We start from the raw sequence: 20740 nt of genomic DNA, 5'->3' as shown, positions 1-20740 counted from the left end.
CAAAGAGCAATTTGTCAGACACAGGAGCAAGTTCTGCGATCAGACCCTCCGCCTCACTCTTGCTGGGGGTGTCAGCAAGTCGGAAATTGGTTCTGACATTTCAATCAAACCGCCTGTGGCATTAGCACGGATGGGGGATTTGCTCTTTCTGTAGGGGCCACTGCCAGGAGGTGCCTCCCAGCCGCCACTCACCCAGCAGAAAGAGGGATGTAGTCTCAAAAATTCAGCTTCCCATGTTTTCCCTTCCCTGACTGTCTTCTGGTTTGAACACCATCATTATCAGGAACCTGGCAGACAGATCACAGCTTTGCTCAAGCGAGTGAGAAGTATGTGCTGTCTTGGGGTTTGTCAAGAACATTCTCCAAAGCCCAGCTTCCTAGGGAGCCTTGCTGGTGGAGGGAGTCGGCTTGCAGGTGCCCACCTTTCTCCTGCATTAGTGTCTGCCAGGCACTGCAGTTTGCATAGGAAGCACCTGAGTGTGGCCCATGGCCGGGAGGGGCTTCTGGCACTCAGGGAGGCCTTGCCCACAGCAGCCCCGCCTTCCTGTGGCTTCGCGCAGACCTGGGGCAAAGGCCTTTGTCCAGCCAGCAGGGAGCAACATCGGGCCCCAGATGAGTGCCCCTTTCAGGGTTCCACTGGATCCCCTCATCTGAATTCCTGGCAGCCTTCAAAGGAGTGACTCCCTGCACTCCACTTATAAACCTTTGTAATGGTATTTACTTCTAGAAGGAAAAGCAGATCAATAGCAGAGCTTTTTAATAATTAAAAGAGTGTATTTCTGTAATCTGCCATTGACTTCCTCATTCTGAGAGAGCTCACAGAAGAAACCGAATTCTGGGCTCTCTCCCCAGTGGGCATCAGGGTGGCCACGCCCTTCTCTGCTTGTACTTTGCCTCTCGGTCTGTCCATCATCCCAGGCGCCTTCTGATTTACTGTCAGGGTAACGGTGATGTGGAGGACAGACACAGTGGGCTCCTGATGGAGGCCTCCAGGATGTAGATTTTCCGACAGGAACATAATCTTCTTCTTGTTCCGAGTCCATCTTCTGGGCTTGGCCTTGGCTTGTGTGAGGCGTCATGCTGAGGGGGCCTGTGGTGGAGGCACCCCACCCTGGGGTCTCAGACCTGGCCTCACAGGGGCCCAGCTGCATCTCCGGAAGGCTCCAAGCTCGTGCCACGCCTTGTGCCTTCAGGCTCGGTTCTGGACCGAACCCACCCATGTCCTGGTGGAGGAAGGGGGGCAGGCCCGTTGGCGTTGGAGGAAGAGCAAGATAGTACTTTTCAGAGGCAGCTTGAACTGGATGAGAAAATCAGTAATTGCATTAAAAAACATCCTTAAATTTTAATTTTATTTGCCACCTGTTTCTCAGAGCTGCGAGTCCTGTGGCAGAAGCCAGTGCAGAGACGCCCCGCCGTGGATGGGGGGTGCTGGGTCGTGGGGACATTCGAGTGTTCTCTGCCCACCCCATCTGCTGACATGCACTTCATTCCCCGCACACGGCTGTCACTTGGACAGGAATTTAAAAATAAAACTTAATGCACTCTGACTTCCCTTGATTGGTGCAATTCATTATTTGAAAAGAAAAATATCTTAGCGTTCTTAAGGACTGGCTCTTCTCCAGGCTGTGTCAGCTTTGATTGATCTTTGACTCTGTGGTTGGTTTCTGGACGTCTCAGCCCCCATCTCCCATCCCCCCCACCCCCCTCTGCCCCTGCGGGCTTTGACTTCTTGTGAGCTATTTAAACAAACCCAGCAATTTCTACTCATCTCTCTGGAGGAATAAAGATTAGCGGGACCAAGACGCCTACAAATCAGCATGAACCGACATGCCGTGGTGACCGGCGTCTGTAGTTGCAGAGAGAAGCCATCAGAGCAAAGGGCACACCGCTGCCCGCCAGTGGGATGGTGAAAACCAAACACCGCAAACACCACTGAGACAGGAGCGTGGGGACTTACTTGCCACGAGCGTGGATGCAAAACGGTGCAGCCACTGTCAAAACCATTGTGCAGTTTCTTGCAAACTTAGTGGCACACCCACCCTGAGACCCCTCGGCACCCCTTCTGTATCTGCACGTGTTCTCAGAGGCATGCAGACATGTGTCCCCAGGGAGACTGGCCCTCCAGAGCCCCAAACCTGACATACCCTAGCGTCTGTCAGCAGGAAAGCAGATACGTAGTGATCTATCCACACAACGGAAGAAATACCCTTTGAATGCACAGTGTGCACACGGGACAAAGGGCCTGTGAGGACAGACCCAGGGTAAGAGACACAGGAGCGCAGACCCTAAGAGTCCTTTAAAGCAACTTAGAAAGACTCGTACTCCACCGCAGCAGAAGCACCGTGGTGTGGGGACTGCGTGGCAGAAGGCCTCAGCGGGCTTCAGACAAGCCCCTGGAGATGTAGCCTTCGGGGTCCCTCTGCTTCTGCAGCTCCCCCTGGGGAGTGCCAGCTGGGCCTGTGCCCTTTCCCTGACTGGGCCGTGGTGGGCGGTGGGCCATGGCAGAGCTGCTGGCACCGCCATGCTACTTTGTAGCCGGGTGGAGCCTGTGTTAGGCAGAAGTACCTTTCCCTGGGTGGAATCCATCAGCTCCTCAAGTCTGGGCTCCCTGGGACTTGGGAAACCCTCAAGGCCACGTCCCCGTGCTGTGCCTGTGGTGGCTCCCGAGGGCCTCCGCCAGCGGCCTTCCCTGGCGCCAGCCTGCGTTGCTTCCAGCAGGCACCTCCCCTTCCACGCTGCATTCCCTCAGAGTAGCTCGTTTCTGGTCCTGGAGGATTCCAGTGTGTGGGTTGGGGGGGTTGTCTTCCCTCACAGAACACCAGTCTATTCTTGGGGCCAGCAGGGGTCCAAGAACTCAACTCCATGCTGACGCTATCTGGCCAGAGACAGCACCAGATTCCCCAGGTTCAGGGCTCCGTCCTACAGGACTGCCCTCCACCCCCCACTCCAGATGCTGGTCACCAGCCCCAGGCAGTTCCCTGTGCTTCTGACCTACCGGCTACAGACTGGAGGTTCCCACGACCTCCCCCTTGGGTTCGATTACTTTCCTGGAGGGGCTCACAGAAAACACACTTTCCCATTTAACAAAGGTACCAAAGAGGTATCAGTGAACATCCGGGCGAGGAACTCCATGGAGATGTGCTCCTCCCAGGGGTTGTTCTGAGGGCTTCATTGGTCTTGATTGACTAAATCATTGGCCAATGGCTGAGTCAACCTCCAGCCCCCGCCCTTGGGTGGGTCCAAAAGTCCTTGTTAACATGACAGGACACCCACTGCACCTTTAAGTGTCTTCAGGAACTGTGGATGATGGCCACAGATCCTGGAAAGTACACATTTGGTCATATGTAGGACCAGCTATGTATTTCTCAGAACTCACTGTATCCCACACACACTACGTCCTGCTCCGGTAACTGCCTCTCCCCTCACCTGTCGGCCTTTTCCTCCTCAGATCACGCAGGAGGCTGGGGAATTCATGATCACATTTCCCTACGGCTACCATGCTGGATTCAATCACGGATTCAACTGTGCAGAATCGACCAACTTTGCCACCCTGCGGTGGATCGATTACGGCAAGGTGGCCACTCAGGTGAGTGCCTCAGACTCCGTGAAAAGGTCTAAATGGGGGCCGACCCCTCCCAGCCTGCTCCCTCAGCCCAGGGCCTGCACGGCGGCCATTTCTACTTGGCTAGGGGCCTGGCCTCTCCTTCAGGGTCTGTTTCTGGAATCCTCAGTAAACTTGTCCCCAGAAGGTTCTTCACCCGGAGGAACTGCGGAGTTGGGGAGGCAAGGGGCAGGTGGGCTGGACATGGGGCAGCACGGTGCCTGGGCCACTCTCTTGGTGGACCCCTGCTCTCTAGACCTGGGGGCTTCACTGAAAGGCAATGGCACTGATTTTTTCCCCGGGAATTTGCTGTTTCTGTCCACAGAGGGTCAGCACATTTGACGTCTGAACTGAGAGCTTGTCCTCAGTTACCTTAGCTCTCTCTGCACGCACCCATCTGTGTGGTGGTAACTGGCAGACTGTAGAGTGGCGAGGCCCTGTGGTGGCAAGTGTAATGGAGCCTAGGGGGCAAGGCAGGGTCGAATTGCCCGCCTCCCTCTGCAGCCCAAGGTGGCTGTGGAGGTCCAGGTGACAGTACATGCCCAGGGCTGCTGAGACAGTACACGCTCCAGATGGGGCAGCGGTGGAAGTTGGCCAGGGCAGCAGCCCTGGGGGCTGTCCATGGGAGCAGGCCCAGCCCTCCCAGTTGCCTGTGCCCGGGGCGTTGCTCCCAGGACTGTCACTGTGGCCTCCAGGGAAGGAGGCAGACAGCTCTACCCGTCAGGCTGGGCTCAGGCTTTGCTGAGGGATCAGCCCCTCTAGCCTTTGCTATGTGCCATAGAGACAGGCCCCTCACTGCCCAGGAGAAAGATAACACAAGCCACCTCCATGTCTCACTCTGGCGTTAGGAGCATCCCCTCCAGCTGGGCCAGGACGCTGGGCCACCCTCCTGAGTCAGAGCCGGGGTTCCTCTGAGGAATTGCTCAGGGCCCAGGATTGGGGCCTACAGTGGATTTCTCACCAGACCTGGCAGCAGGGGCCAGAGCAGGAGGGCCTAGTCCCCAGATTCAGTTCATTGTCCAAACCTTAGACCTCTGCAAAAGGGGGCCTAAGCCGTGGTGACCAGTATTGTGGCCACCGGCCACATGTGGGTGTCATGGCTGTGAAACGTGGCCTGCCAGTGCAGAGATGAGCTGTGAGTATAAAGCACACACCCTGTCCAAGGCTTGGCACATGACAACACGGAGTATCCCATGGGGTATCGCACAAATAATGTGCTTCTGCTGGTCACCTAGACTGGTTACCTAGAGACTGGGTTAAACCGATTACTGAAATGAATGTCACGTGGTTCTGTTCACATTTTGAATGTGATGAGTAGAAAAAGTAAGATTACGGAGGTGGCTTGTGTTATATTTCTACTGGGCAGTGCTGGTCTGGATGAATTGGCTGACCTTTCTTTTTCCAATTATCTGTTTTTCCAGCCTCATTGTTTCAGTGCAGTTTAGAGAAGGAAATGGGCTTTGTAGGAAGGAAGGCCGGAAAGGGGCCCTGGGGGCTTCAAAGCGTTGGGACTTTTATATTTAATTCAGAGAATCATGATGGGATGGTGTTTGGTGGAGACGTGGGGCTTCCCTTAAAGAGGGGAGCCATGGATGTCAGGATTCCCCCTTTTATGTGAAGAAACAATTAGATGTTCTGGGCGTGTGGTTTCGTCTGTGTTACTGCGGGGCCTCGTGGATGGTAAGACTTGAAGCAGAGAGAATCTGAGGGACCCGGGTGTGCTGTGCAGCAGCCCGGCTGTGCGGGAGCTGCAATTGAGCTGTAAGCCCCAGACAAGATCGTGGGCTTGTTCTGCAGGAGCTGTCAGGGCCAAAGCTGCAGTGGGGCTGGCGGGGACTGCCCAGATATTAAAAGCAATTTTGGGTTCAGCCATGTGTTCACAAACAAGTGACATTTGGGAAGTGCTGCCTACATTGGACCCCCATGCTTACATTGCCGGGCGGTGTAGCGTGAAATTACTGAGCAAGTGGCGTGCAGCACTCCGCACAGGCCCTGGTTCGGGCAGGCGTCCCGGCACCGCACGAGGCTCCCTCTTGGGGCTGACCCCAGCTGCGGGGCCCTGTGGTAGGAAGGTGAGGGTTTCAGCCGGAGAGTGATCATTGGCCGTCGGGCCACCGTGCGTGGTGGTCCTGGACATCAGCTCTCAGGCTCCTTGGTATTAAACAGGGCAGCAGATCCCGACTCACAGCAGCTCCGCTCTCTCTGTAACTAGGCCAGGCTGGAGAGGACACCAAGGCACCTGCCTTACTGATACCCAGCTGGGGCCTGGAGAGGGCATTGTCCGGGTCAGATGGCGCTCAGGGACCGCCGGGTCCTTAGCCAGATTTCAGGGGCTGGAGGCGGGGGAGCGGGCGCCTCCTGGGATTCCTTTTCCTGCTGAGCAAGGGCTCCTCCTTCCGCCTGAGCTGACTCCCATCTGTTTTGGGCCTGTTCCTTCTAGCACTTTCCTCAGAAGATTATGGGGGGAGAAGTTCCCCTTTGCAGATTTTAGGGACTTTTTAATGTGTTGGTTTTGTACCCTTCTCCAGGCCCCCAGGAAGGGCCCCCTCCCTCCCTACCATAGAACAGGGTCAGGAAACGACCCCAGGACAAACTGGGCAGGCTGTCTTCTTGTAGGGTCTGCAGACTGAGAATGGTTATTACATTTCGTAAGACAAAAAGAGAAAAAAGAACATGTGACGTGACAATTAGATGAAACTCACATTTCACATTCATAATAAATGAAGTTTTATGGCATACAGCCACGCCCACTGATTGGCTTGCTGTCACCTGCATGGAGACCAGCTGGCCTGCAAAGCTGAAAATACTTGCCTTTGGCCATTATGAGGAAAGTTTGCTGCCCCTGGTCTAGAGAAAAGGCAGTATGGGCACTGCCTTGTCCCACCAGCTCCGCACGGTTGGGCATCGTAGTCACCTCCATCGCCCTTTCCCAGCCCAGGGTCTCTGCTGGAAGGGGCAGGGCTGCTCCCTCAAACTGGTTGGTCCCCCAGCCCAGAGCCATGGCTGCTGCCTCTGGAGCTCTGGCTGGCCCGAGAGCATGCTGGTCTCTGTGGTTGCCAAGCAGGCCAGGCCTGACGCCCCCAGTATGCGGCTGCTGCCCACCTGCCCGGCATTGCTGACCCAGCCTCCCCACAGCAGAGCCAGAAGCCCAGGCTTGGGTGCAAGGCAGGCCCTGCAGGCCAGAGAGGCTCCCAGGTTCCTCTTGGCCAGAAAATCCCAGAGAAAATAGGCCTCTGGCCAGAGCTCCAGGAGGGAGTCCCCTTGGGCCCCATGCAGTTGGCAGAGGGCTGGGCTGCCCTGTGCTCACCGGCTGGTTGAGATGTATTTGCTTTCCAGGGTGGTTTTCCTTTCTGAGCCCCTTCACCAGCATTATCCTTCCATCTGTGTGCCAGAGGAAGCCTTGCACATGGCTGCCTGCACCCTCCCGGGCCAGGGGTGAGGGTGTTAAGTCCCAGCCCCTCAGCCCCTGGGGGGTTGGGCCTGTGCTTACCCATCTATAAAGCGGCACCTCTTCTTAGAGCTGTCCCAGCACAAAACGGGAGAAGTTTGAGAGCACTGTGTGTGCAACACTGCATTTGGCAGGTGTCGTGTTCCTCAGATGTTGGCCCTTCGGTCCAGTTTGCCTCCAGCCCCCCCACCATTGCAGACACTGGGCCAGGTCATCCTCTCTGGAGCAATCCTGGGCACTGTGGGGGGCTGAGCATCATCTGTCGCTGCCCCCCTCAATGCCAGGAGCATCCCCAGTCATGACACCTGCTGATGTCCCCAGACATGGCCCAGTGTCCCCAGGGAAAAGATAGGCCCAGTTGAGAACTGTGACCTGGCTGAACTTTCACTGTTCATCTCCTTTTGGGCAGATCCCCTTTTATGTGTGTGTGTGGGGGGGGTTTGCCTAAGTGTTGGTGGAATTTTGGAACTTTAAAACATAGGCTAATTCACTGCTGTCCTTTTTCACAGCATTTTTATAAACCCAGCGTAGCTTTTTGGGGAAGGAGAGTGGCCTTGGCCCTTCTGGGTGCCTCCTGAGCCCCTGCAGCCCCTTGAGGCGGAAGGTTTGTGCTGCTCTTGATGTCATTAGTGCTGATTTTGTTGGTTTGTTTTTAAAATGGGAATTAAAAACCACACAAACCACAGCTGGTAGGACTCTAAGCTGGCTTCCTGTCTCCCCTGCTGAGCACAGGCCTAGAGGCAGGGCTGGATCTGGGGAGAGGGGAGCCTGGTGGGTCACAGGCTGGCCCTATCTGCCAAGGGCCGCTGAGCATGGCTGAGCACCGACTGTGTGTTCAGAAGGGTCCTAGAATGAGGTGGGACGTCGGCTTCCTGGGCTGGTGGCAGCAGAGGACCTGAGGGCCAGGCCACGGACTCTGCGAAGTCTGGGGTCAGAGCAGGCAGCTGCCCGACCAGCCACACTCGGGCATCTCCTGGGGGCTGCATCCTGTCCTCCCCCTCCCTCCTTCCTTCCGACTCTCCAGCCTTACTGATGACACCACCCTACCAAGTCTGGCTCTGATTCTGGGCCTCGTGACCTTGTGAGGTAAAGTGACTTTGCCAAGGTCAAGGCAGTGGGAGGGCTGTACCCAGAATGCTGGGCGACCTTCCCGTCCCCTCCCCCATTTGGAGGCCTGTGCCCATCGGGGTTCCAGGAGGTACCCCGAGGCTGGCGGCCTCCTGGAGGGTGGCCTGTGCTTCCTTTCCAAGAACAAAGTTCCACGGCATGCGCTCAGCCAGGCGCGTTTTGTAGTGGGATTACTAACACGTGAGACCAAAGGGATGCTCCGGCTTCACTCAGAGAAGAGAAAATGTGTGCGCATCAGCCTTTGTAGGGCTGAGCTCGAATTAGTCCTACAAGACCTCATGCCATGTTGGATTAGCTCAGCGCGGCCCGGCTGCCCCGTGGCGGGTGGTGCTGTATGAAGCCCGACAAGGACTTCTTTCCTCCATGGAGGGCATGCTGGCATCCCCAGGCCACCCTGTAAGGCAAGGCAACAGAAGCCGACTGCGGATTAAACAGAGCAAGAGAGATTCAGAACCTGGGGTGCATGCGGGGAGCCCGGGCGCACTTCACTGGTTCTGCCTTCTGTCTGGGCCGCCGCCTGCTGGGCGCTCAGCCTCCCTGGGAACTGGCAGCTCCCTCCAGGCACCGAGCAGGGAGGGCTTCTGCTGCGTGTGTAAGAGGAGGGGCCGTGCCCCAGATGCACACTTCTGGAGGGGGCCCCCACTGCTGCCTCCGGGGTGGGCCTCTCCCAAACCCCAGCATGGGTACTTGGCCTTAATTACCATAAAATGGGAACCAGATCATGCCACTGCCTCTTGGAGCGTGCCTTCTGTTGGTGAGGATGCCTCCTGCTGCGGGCAGCTAACCCGGGCCCACAGGGAGGCAGCAGGCAGTGGCTGGGGGTGAGGGTGGGGGCGGCCAGAGCAATCAGGGCACAGGTGCAGGGCGCGTCTCACTGACCCTGTGATTCACGATGTGGGACGCCAGTGCATGGGGCTCGCAGTAAACTGCTGGGTGAAATATTTCTCCCCTGGCTCCTTCCCCGGAGCCTCCAGTCACTCTGTCCAGCCTGACAGAGTGGGGGCTGAGGGTGTCAGAGCGTGCGCCATGGGGCGGAGTGCCCCCCACCCCCAGGGCTGGCTGGTTTGGCTGTGGAGTAAACGCCATGTGCCTTCATCCCGCGGGCAGTCGGCAGTGTGAGGGGAACATGCGGGAAGGTGCTGGCACTGAGCTCCCCAGCTTACCATCATCAGGAGAGGCGCATCTTGCTGTCCAGCTGCAGCCAGGCCCCCAGGAGGAGGGGGAGCAGGTCCCCATGGGTTGAGGACGTGCGCACGGGCTGGGAGAGGGTAACAGTGACAGGGTGAAGCTTCCTTTGTGGAGAGCGGGGGCCAATGTCGTTGGAGGGTCGAAGGCTGGTGACCTTGCCCGCCTGGCCGGCTGTCAGAGCAGCGGGAAACTAGCCCATGGTCACGGGCCAAGGGGAGCCCTGCGCCTAATCGTTCTGTTTATGAAGCGCTTCCGCTAGCTTCCAGTGGATTTCCTAATGAACTGGTTTGTTACCACATCTCTCGCTGCTGTGCTGCTAATTACATCAGAAGCGGGGGGGCCGGGCGTCTGGGAGCGTGCCTGAGCAGATGAGGGCTCCTTGGCTGGGTTTCTGCCCCAGGCTTCTGCTGTTTAACACTTTCTGGGATGAAGCGCCTGCTACTCAGGCACCCCACCCCCACCACAGTTGTTCCAGAAGAAGTGTGCTTGTTGCTCATCATGCACTTGCTGCTCAGCTGCTTGGAGACAGGAATGACACTGGTGGGGCAAAGGGGATGGGAGAGAGAAGACACGAGAACGCAGGGAAGATTTCTGATCCTGGTGAAGCCACCAGGAGTCACGTGGACGTGGCAGGGGGCCCATGGGAGCTTCATGGGGAAGGCAGGCCTGAGCTGGGGCAGGTGTGTTCACGCTCTCCTCCCCCAACCTGCAGGGCTGTGTCCTGCGCCCAGGTGTGGCAGGGCCACACTCCCTTTGAAGCCCCCGGGGCACCATCCCTCCTGCCTCTGCTGGCTCCTGGCCTTGTAGACCCATCGCTCCAGGCTCTGCCCCTCCTCCTTGTGGCCTGCCTACCTTTCTCTGGGCCAGTGTTCAGATTTCCCTCTTCTGCTGAGGACAGCAGTCATTGGATTTAGAACCCACCCTGATCCCGTGCCATGTCCCCCAACAGCACATCTGCTTCAGCCTATTTCCAAACTAGGTTCTGTTCTGAGGGGCCTGGTGGGCATGAATTTGATGGGCGTGCTTCAGCCTGTACCCCTGGGGAGCACAGCGGGAAGAGCATTATTCCATACTGGGGAATGGAAGGCCCAAAGTCCCTGAGGAGGGAAGAGAGAGGTGTGGGTGGGGAGGAGGGTAGTTTAGGCCTGGGGTTTGGGGTGCTGCCTATGGGATGTGGGGTGCTGGGGAGTCCTCGGGAGCACAGTGGGGCCACTCCTTGAGCAGAGAGACAGGAAGGACCAGTATAAGGGCTGTGCGGCCACGTAACTGTAAGTTCATTAAAATGAAGTGAAATTAGACAGTCCAGCCTTGGTCTCAGGAGCAAGTGCCGGCCAACGGCCACCGATGTCCTCTCGGGCAGCGCAGCTAAGACAGCTGTGTGGAGGTGTCCTTGCAGCGAGGGGCTGGGCTCTGCAGTTCAGTGGGCTGTGCAGGTGACGGGCTTGTCAGCTGGAAGAGAGGCGCCATCTGGCCTGGCCCTCCCCCGTGGGGTCTACTGCTTCTCAGGGACCCCCCCGTCCCCACACACCACGCGGCTGCCCGGGGCCATTGGCTGTTGAACCTCCTGGGGCCCCTTTGCCCTGTATGTTCTGCCCTGGGTCCTGGTGGAGGGCCTGGAGTTGGTGCTTCTACTCTGACAAGGAAGTAAGAGGGTCCCTGTGATCACATGCTATCTGGGTTGATGATTTCATTGAACCACGTTTAATCATTTGCTCTTTAGGCCCATTGCTGCGCCTCCTTTCTCCCATTTCACTCTTTTACATGAGCTAAGCTCTAATGTCTGCTCTTTTAAAAAGAGATGGCCTCTGATTAAAGCTCAGTGCTGTTTAAATTGGGGGAAATGTGGAAATAAGACTCCATGAGCTCAAAGGCAGCCTGGCCTCATTACTTTCTACCAGGCTTGTCTGCTGTTTACGGGGCTGCCTGCCCGTCCGAGGCAGCCCGGAGCAGACCGCCCAGCTTGCAGGATAGAGCCAGATGCCCAGTGGGGGCGTCCGGGGTTCCTTTGGTTGCTGTTGGTCCTGCTGTGGCTTGCCCTGGCGCTAGGGTGGCCAGCTGGCAGGGCCCAGGCCTCAGTGCTGCCTGCGCCCCAGCATAGGTCAGTGCTTGGGGCCCTGGGTGGGCATGGCGGAGCCCCGCTGGGAGGAAACAGGGCCCGGGGCAGCTGGGGGGCCAGAGGAGCCGGATGTGACCCTGGTACTCCAAGATGCTGACCCTGCTCAGCTCAGCTCAGAGCAGGGCTTCTCAGCTGGGGGTCCTCAGGGCCTGCGAGCCCCAACAGACACAGAGTTGTGTGTGTGTGTGTGTGCGCGCGTGCGCGCTCCAGGGAATCAGATTGCAGCAGGGGCCTCCCAAATCCCTGGCCTCTGGTCCCTGCAGAAGGGGGCAGAGCAGAGCATGTGCCCACAGAGCAGAATGCCCTTCCAGGCTGCATGGGGTGGCCCAGGTGCGCTTTTGAAGGGGAGGCAAGCGTTTCCTTGAAGCAGGGGAATGTTCCCAGAACCACGTGTTGTGCGTACGCAGCACCATGTCTTCACAGATGCCCTGTGGCCTCCCCGCCCCACTTCCAGGGCGCAGAATGTTCTCGCCCTCAGCAGGGCGCATGGCTGGGGTGGGGGCAGGGAACTGATTTCACGCCCTGCTGTGGCTGCGCCAGACTGTGTCCTCCACGTCTGCAAAATGGGACACTCTTGTGCCTGGAGCAGTTGGTGACTTTGGAACTGCATGTTGTCAGTGATGCCGATCATCCTGGTGACCTCCCTCTCTTTCCATGACTCCTCTGGTGCTGAGAAAGGCAGAGAGGACCCTGGAAATGGGCTTAAGCATCCCATGGTGGTGAGGGGCCAGGAGGAAGCACTGAGCGGTTTTCTACCAGAATTAGTGTTTTAAAGAATATGAACTCCCAGCACTTGAAGTATACAGAAAGTAGAACAAAAAGAAAAAAGAAATGTGTCACATCTAATTGGGAAGCACAGAAGCGGTTGCTGTGGTCAGCCAGCTGAGGGGTGTGAAGTTAATAGCCTCTCAGGGCATGATCATTATTAATATTAATTTAAATATGTAATAGAAGATCGGAAACAACCTATGTGCGTGCTGGACTATTATACAGCCGTGAAAAGGGCCGAGGCGGCTCCTCAAGCCCTCAGGTAGAGCATTCCCTGAGATAAGTCCCAAGGGGAAGGCCGTGTAAAGATGGGGTGTCATCTCACCTAAAAAGAGCAGGAGATCTGTCCTGCGTGCTGGGTCGCTGAGAACATCCTGGGAGGATACACTAGGACGAGGGCACAGGGTGCCCTGGGAGGGGCCTGGCTGCAGAGGGCATTTGCCGTGCCCTTTGTTCTTTGGAGGTTTGTGCCCTGAGCTCTGTCTCCATGTGTAGCTCTCCATGCAGGAGGTGACAGTGAGATGGGAGCCCCGTTCTCTGGTGGAGGTCTACCCTGGAGCCTGGGAAGCCCCCACCCCGTTCTTTAGATTGCAAGCCTTTGGGAGCGGAGCCCAGGTGTCAGGAGGGAGCTGTCAACTCCAGGGAAGATTTTTGCCTGTTTGCCCCCCCCATTGAGCCCCCTAAGCCTGAGATGAGTACAGAGCCCCCAGAAGCCACTCTGGGAGTCTTGTCTGAAGTCCGGCCTGTGGAGACCAGAAAGCAAGGCCTGGTCTTGGAGGCAGAGGGGGGCACAGCCCCTGCTGTGCCAGGGCCTGGGGGCCAGGAGGGGTCAGGGAGAAGAGGCCACAGGAGGCAGAAGCTCCATTCTCTGGGGGTGTGGGGGATTTCCTTTTGCAAAAAGATGCTAAAGGAAGGTCTGCTCTTAATAGTTTTTTATTTTATGTTTATTACACTGTGCAAAAGCACACCACTTTATATGATTTCAGTCATTTTGCATGGGGTTATTATGGCTCATAAAGGATGATTCCTCAGAAGCGAAACTGGTGCGATTCAGACCCAGAAAAGCAGTTGTTGATTTTCGCCTTCCGGCTGCATGGCAGCGGGAGGGGCTGGGGGAATAGCACAGCCCTGCCCCCCGTGCTTCCGCACCCCCACATTTCCAGGGGACTTGGGGTGCACATCAGCTGTGAGGGCGGGTCCCTCTGCATGCCTGCCGCCTTGCCTGTCTCCAGCCTCGGGGCATTTCCCTGTTGCCTGTCCTGGCAGGTGTGCCTTTTCTGTGAGTCCTTTTGTTGCAGTTCCAGGAGAGGAAATGGGGCGCTTGGCACCACCTTAGCCGTACACAGTTGCAGATCCAGACAGCCTGGCCTGGTACATCCCTCGTGCCCCTTCTGCCTGGCAACCCTGGGTGTGGGCGAGCTCAAGGGTGGGGCCTTCTTGGGGCCCCTGGAAGGGCCAGCAGATGGAGGTGGACATCGCCAAGGACCAAGGCCAGAAATTAGTGGGAGTGGGCGGCCCCTGAGGAAGGTGTGGGGGTGCCCCCGGCATTTGGGAAGAGCAAGGGGGATGGGGAAGGAATGGGGCCTCTGGTGTCCCCTCCACCTGTGGGCCCATTCCCCTCAGCTGGTGGCCTGATGGTGGTCCCAGAGCCAGGGGCAGGGCGCCCCTTAGAGGAGCCAGGGGTCAGCACTGTGTCACCGGGCACCTGCCGGGTCAGACCCACCCACAAGGGTGGCCGGCGCTGTCCCTCAGGCTTGCTGGGTGGCAGCCCAGGAGCGAGGGTGGGTGCTGTGTTCATCTTGTGCCAGGAAATGCTGAGTAAAAAGCTCCTCCAAGCTGTACCAGGCCTTGATATTTATCCCTGGAAAGGGTTGAATTCATTCTGCTTTAACGCCTGAAGAGGCAGAAGCGGAGGTGGGTGGCCAGTCCTCAGTTACCGTCCTACCGTGGGGTCCCTGGCGGGCCTCGGGGTCCCATGTTGGTGGCCCAGGGCTCTGGGAGTAACCACTGCCCTGGGCCCAAAGCGTGGGGAGCCTGTGCCCTCCCATGCCGGGGCCTCCGAGCCTGCCCTGAGCCCAACCACGTCCCAGTCTCCATTGTTTTGTGATCCGTCTGAGTTGGGCACCTGCTGCAGGAACCAGAGCCAGCCCCTGCCCCGAGAGCCTACACTCTCATCTTCCCCGGACTCAGTGCCCCAGAGACCCGCCCACGGTGTTCGGCTGTGTGAGGTGTCCGTCTTCTGACTCAAGGCGGCAGCCTCCCTGCCCCCTGCTCAATGCTCAGATTAGGCCCGGGCTCCCAAACTCAGTGGCCATAACTCTTTGTCAACTGTCATTTGGAAGTGACAAATGTGCTTCTTGTGAGCCACCAGCCTTTTCTGTGATTCTTTGATGGGCTGGATCCACTGAGGGTCACATAGGCTGTGCTTTTGTGAAGGGACACCTGCCTTGGGAATGCCGAACCCCAACAGCTGGGCTGCTGCCCTTTGAGGCTGCTGCCACGCCAAGCCCTCCTATCCCCTGCCGCATCCCCATCTGCTTGCAGAACCCAGGCAGGCCGAGCAGGCTGGCACATACACACCAGGGGTCTCAGAAACTCCAAGGAGTCCGTGCGGCTCAGTTACTAGTGGGCAAGGAGGCCAGAGAAGGGCCCCTCTCTGAGGGGTCCCGAGGCCTGGTCCTCCCCCAGGGTGCTTATCTGGGGAGAAAGCACCCATCCCTGGAGGGGCAGGATGCAAAGAGCAGAGTGGGTGTGTGTTCTGGCAACTAAGCTTAAAGTCCAGAACCATTTTGCTCAGGGTTTTTATGGCTCCGATTGCAGAATCCAACCCAAGATCAGTGCCTTTCTTTTTAAACATCCCAAACCTTGGGAGTTACAGGCCCTTAGAGCACGGGCATCCATCCACTCCGGGCCAGACTGTTCAGAAGGCTGTGGGGAGTTACAGATGCTGCTCTGTCATGAGAGGGGCTCTGCTGGGGAAGCCACGTCTGTAACTTGGACGTCATCTTACACGTGTCCCTTAGCTGTGTACAAAGTGTTTCTGCTGGTCGGTGTAGCGTGTTGGACTGACCTGGTGAGAGAAGGGCCCCCACTGCACACACCCACCTCAGAGGATGGAGGAACAGCCTGTGCATGTCGGCTTCTGCTCTGGGTGCTTGTGCAGTGCCTCTCCATGAACTGAGGTGACCCAGGGCCTGACCAGGGTCTCCATTCTTAGGTGGCATTTCAGGAACCTCAGTTCCCGTTCATTTGTGGCTGTATGGGTTCATTAAAATAAAAAACCCAGGGCTGTCCCAGGCAGAATGTGTGAAATCGTGGCCGGGGGTTAGCAGCTGCCATCTCTGCCAGAGGGGACTCGGCAGTCCCCCCACCCCGGGCAGCACGGGGCTGGTCCTGCTGGGGCCAGTGTGGGACAGCGGCTGGGCCCGGGTGTGGGTGCCGTGCAGCTGGCCCGGGCCCACTGAGTCCAGTTGGGCTCTGGAGGGTGTGTTCCATGGGGAGAGGGGGGCTCAGGCTGCAGCTGCGCAGCAGGTAGCCCAGAGGAGGCAGAGCCCAGCTAGGTCTCTGCGCTTCAGCTGCTGGCTGGCACCTGGTGAGAGCCAGGTTCTGGAAGCAGGTCATGGGGAGTGCGCAGCCCTCCAGGCTCAGTAAAAACTGAACTGGAGTAAGTTTCCACAAGGCCCTCCGCCTTGATAGCTCAGGTTGCTGTAACAAGTGCAACAGACCAGGCCACTTAAACAGCAGCCGTGTGTTTCCGGGGAGCCAGAATCCTGAGGCAGGGTCCCGCTTGGTTAGCTCTGTGAGGACTCTCGTCCTGGCTTGCTATGTCCTCACGTGATGGAGACAGGGGGAGAGATCCTGATTTGGGGTCTCATCCTGTTCATAGAGGGCTCACAGTCCTATAGGGTCAGAGCCCCACTCTTAGGACCGCATTTAACTTTAATTACCTCCAAATACAGTTGCATTGGGCGTCAGGGGCTTCCGCCTAGGAATCTGGGGGACTGATGAGTCCATCCGACACATCTGTAGTTGCTCATACAGTTCACTAAAGTTGGCATATGGGAAATTGACCACCAAGGTCCTTAGACCTCAAGTTACCCTGTAAACATTTTCCTACGGCTTACATCAAGGTTCGGCCACCTTCCTGTAAAGGTACAGATTCTAACTGGGATTTTTGAGGCACGCGTGCACGTGACTGCTCAGCTGTAGGCGTGGCCGTGTGCCAACAAGACTTTATTAACAGACCGGCGGCGGGCCGATTTGGCCCACAGTCCATAATGCGATCACCCCCAACTTAAATAAGATAGCTGCTCAATAAAGAGAAAAATAAATAGCACACAGTTTGTACAAGCCCACAATCGAAAGAACCATGGTCGTTGTTTGACCAATGTCCTTGGCTTTCTCTAAAGAGTTTTGCTCATAATTGGGGCTTTACTGTCCTCAGGACTGTGCAGCACGTAGTGCTTCAGATGACGGATCTGTCCCAAGAACATTTCTGTCATTTAAATGGTGCTCTGGACCAAGGCTTCCCAGCAGCGTGCGGCGCCGTCGCGCGAGTCTGTCATTTATCTAACCTGTCCCCGTTGCTGAGCATTGTGGTTGGAGCTCATCCAGTGCGTGTGTGCCTGCGTTCTTCCCAGGCACTAGCAGAGCCCGTCTTTGTCTGGAGTCCTCACTTCCTGGGGCAAGATCCCTGGCAGGGAGGCGGCGGGAAGCACTTGCTGCAGGTATGAGCGGGTCTGTCTGCCCTCGTCCACGCTTGTCAGAGCTGAGCCTTCCTTGGTCAGCAGCAACCCGGCCTCGCTGGGGCCGTGAGGGCCAAGCCATCCTGTCACAGCTCCTCCCCGGGGGTTTTGGGGGGCGCAGAGCTGTTGCTTCCCTCTGCTGGCGCATTAAGCAGCACTTGTTTTCCTGCATGGGGTCGCCCCTGAACACATTCTGCTGATTAATGGGCGCATGCAGCTATTCCAGCCATTCTGGCAAGGGCTCTTTAAGGCGTACTTTGTGGGGTCGTCAGGAAGTCAGTTTCCATCAGCAGTGGTCGGCGGGGCATGGGGGTGTGTGCCAGAGTCATGCCCAAACCGTGCCTCTTCAGTCTGTAGGCAGGCGACGTCACCAGGGAGCAGGGAAAGGCCACAGGCGCCCGGCCCTGTTCAGGGCAGCGAGCCCAGAATCTCATGGGGTGGCGAGCAGCTGGGGCTGAGAGCCCATGGTGTGCAAGCCCACCCCGTGGACGGTGGCTGACTCCAAGGCAGGCAGGCAGGCTGGCAGGCCCAGGCCGGCCCCCCAGAGAACACAGCTTGTCTTGGGACATACCATGTGCAGGTGCCAGTGATTGGGGCCCAGGCCACACCCAGAGTGGTCCCATCCCCACACCCCGCCCCTTGCCTTTATTCCTTTATCTGTCCCCACCTGGCCGCTCGGACACTCATGGAACCCCCGGGCACCTGCCTTGGCTGCTGCGGGCAGGGTCCTCATTACCTAGTTACTCAGAGCCCTGCCCCACACGACTCTGGTGGCTGAGAGCTCTGCGCTGGTGCAGGGCACCCTGGGGCATGCCCAGGCTTGCAGGGGGCAGACTGCCTCCCCACATTCCTGCCTGACTTCTCCCATCGGAAGCTAGTGCCTAGCCCGCTTCCTTTAGGAGTGCACTCTGTCCCTGTCGTGGGTGCTGGTGGGGACCGCTGACTTGAGGAGCTGTGGTGAGAAGGCAGAAGCTGTCAGCTTTAGTAACTCCAGCAGATCCTTATGAAAACGCACGTCCCGGAAGGTTTGGGTGCCGGGTGGAGGCTGCAGCGGGAGGGTGATCAGCGTGGCTAATGAAAACAAATAGCTCGATTTGCTGTCTGCCTCGCCACCCTCCCAGGGGCTGTTCAGAGGCTGCCCTGAGGACACCGCTCGAGCCTTTGCAACCCCCAACCCCCACCTGCTCTGAGCCCCCTTTTCATGGCAACCCTGTGCTTGCTCAGGGGCCCCCCACCCCACGGAATAGCTGTGCGTCGTGACGTTCCCCGACCACAAGCTGCTGCTGGTGGAAGCTGTTAGGGGTCTGGCACGTTCTGAAGTTGCATTTTAAGAGAAGCTGGATCTACTTGCTGCTCTTAACAACTTCCTCTCCCAAATTGTCAGGATGAAGGAGGCCACGGGTTGGGGCGCTGCTGGATCTCAGCCACTCAGCCACAGTGGTGCCTGTCACAGGTCCTGAATCTGAGAGGCTGTCACTCCCACTCCCCTCTCTGGGACCCTTGGGGCCTTGCCTCCTTCCTGCTGTTTCCTCCCCTGGTATCCCGTGCCCCCAAATCTATGTTCCCCTGCCAGTAAACCCTGCAGAGTGAGTGGGGCTGTTCATAGCGGGGCATCCAGGTTGGGCTTCAGGCCACTGGGCAATGCCACCATGGAGCATGTCCCTGTGTCCCCTCCACAGTGCACAGGGTCTTTTTTAATTACTTAAGGAAAAGCAGTCGAAGAGCCACTCAATATAAAGCCCTTGAGCCACCACCAGTGGTGACTATGGGGAGGCCACGGCCTGGCCAGGAATCCGAAACACGGGCACCATCTGTGCTCCCACTGCTCCACAGCCAAATCACACTGCCAGCCTTTCTCTCCTGCGCAGTCTTTCATTAGATGAATCGCCTTTGCTGGGAATCGCTTGGTCATAAATACTCCGTCCTGCTTGGCCATCAGTCACTGCTGTCCCCAAGCCTGAGCTCAGGGCTCCAGCCCAGGGCAGGGACACTGGGGCTGCAGGAAACTCCTGGGACCTTTCACAGCCTCTCCTGACCCCCGCCTGCAGCCCCACCCAACTCAGGATCATGAGAGCAGATTGCCGGAGTCTGGGAGGGCTTATGGGGGCACTTGGAGGCTTTTCCAGCGTGGCTCCCTCATTTCCACTGAGAGAGTGATGGGGCTTGCCAGGTGGTCGTAAAGGCAGAGCGAGACATGCATTTCAAATGGGAACGCAGTTTAAGTCATGGATTTGGAAACAGGCGTCTCCTGAGCCTGTGTTTGCCAGAGGCGTGTTGGCATCAGGAGCTGCAGGGCTGCAGTGCAGTGCTGCGTCCCCGAGGGTGGCTGCCTTCGGCCTCTGTCACAGCCTTCAGGGCAGGCTTGTCCTCAGTAATCTGTCTCCCTATAAGGAGGTGGGGTCTGTGCCTGATGTGGAGGGAGGAGCCTATGGCATCCCGACCACTCCGTGGGCCCCTCTGTCCTCTGCACACCCTCTATGAGCTTCCACATGGCTTCAGCCACCCCTGTGGAAATTCCTGTTCCCGGAGGCAGCTGCCCACTTCCAGTGGCCGCTTTCTCCTCTGGAGTCTAGACTGGGACTTGGCGGACTACGGTTTGTGCCAGATCTAGCCCTCCGCCTGTTCGTGTAAGTAAAGTTTTATTGGTACACAGCCGTACCTATTTGTTTACATATCCTCTCACCTCTGAGCTTCATTGCAGAGGTGAGAGGTTGTGACCAAGACCATGTGGGCCACAAAGCTGGAAATGTTTACAGCCTACAGCCTGGCCCTTTACAGGCAGTTTGTCAGCCCAGCCCTAGACCTATGACCTGTCCGTTTCTCCCACCCTCTCACAGTAGGATGCTTTTCCAGGCTGATCTTGGCCTCATCCTGTAGGTAAGCAAGACACCAGGATTCTTGTATCTACCTACCACTTCAGCATTTTATTAAAAATAATAATAATAAAGAGAGAAATGTGGTATCCACATATAAATCAAGTATAAAAACCAAATGAGTATTCATATTTGAACTGACTGTTTATAGTTCATAATGCATGAGCAAAACCGAAAGTTTCTGTGATGACTGCCCTTGTACTGTTCACTATGTAACTTATTCATTATGTAAGAATTTGTTCTCCATGTAAGAACTTGTTTGTTATGCCTCAGAAGATTGGAGACTGACGAAAATTAGGCTTGGGGTGGATTAATGATTGTGCATTGAGCATTGACTCCCCTATACAGAATTTTATTGTCGTTAACAACCATTTGATCAGTAAATATGAGAGATGCCCTCACAAAAAAAAAAGGACAGACTTCCAATGGTAAAATAAATAAGTAACCGGGATGTAATCTATAGCATAAGGAATATAGTCAAGATATTGTAACAGCTTGGTAGGGTGATAGCTGGAACCTAGAATTATGTATATAAATGTTTTATCACTGTGTTGTTCACTTGAAACTAATGTAATGTAATACTGTGCGTCAACTACCCTTCAATAAAAAATAATTATCTAAAAAAAAAAAAAAAAAAAGACACCAGGATTGCCAGGGTTCTCCTGCTGACGGAGGGCTCACTGTCCACAGCCTGGCATCCAGAATCCTTAGCTGGCCTCTCCTGCCCACAACTTCCCCAGGTGTCTAGTCCTGCAAGGTGCCCGGCAGGGGGCTACCACGGTGCTGTGACGTCAGTGGGGGGCCTCCAGGACATGTGATTTGGGGGGTTTCAGGGCACAAGACAGATGGGTCTGGACAGTGAGGGGGCCCAGAG

The 20740-nt window shown here is 56.8% G+C and overlaps 1 protein-coding gene across 5 annotated transcripts in view; it reads left to right on the top strand.

Moving 5' to 3' along the window:
• The window catches only part of KDM4B (lysine demethylase 4B), a 118313-nt gene that overhangs the window by 70705 nt on the left and 26868 nt on the right, over positions 1-20740 (top strand). For 3 of the 5 annotated variants that reach the window (XM_057489801.1, XM_057489800.1, XM_057489802.1), the window contains exon 9: positions 3448-3585. In XM_057489801.1, coding sequence (XP_057345784.1) covers positions 3448-3585 — 138 coding nt within the window. The other 2 variants (XM_057489803.1, XM_057489804.1) reach the window with 2 other exon arrangements.

This window comes from Manis pentadactyla, chromosome 12, assembly GCF_030020395.1.
Source record: "Manis pentadactyla isolate mManPen7 chromosome 12, mManPen7.hap1, whole genome shotgun sequence".
Taxonomy (NCBI): domain Eukaryota; kingdom Metazoa; phylum Chordata; class Mammalia; order Pholidota; family Manidae; genus Manis; species Manis pentadactyla.
Note: the sequence above shows the minus strand (reverse complement) of the source record. Positions and strands in the feature narration are given on the sequence as shown.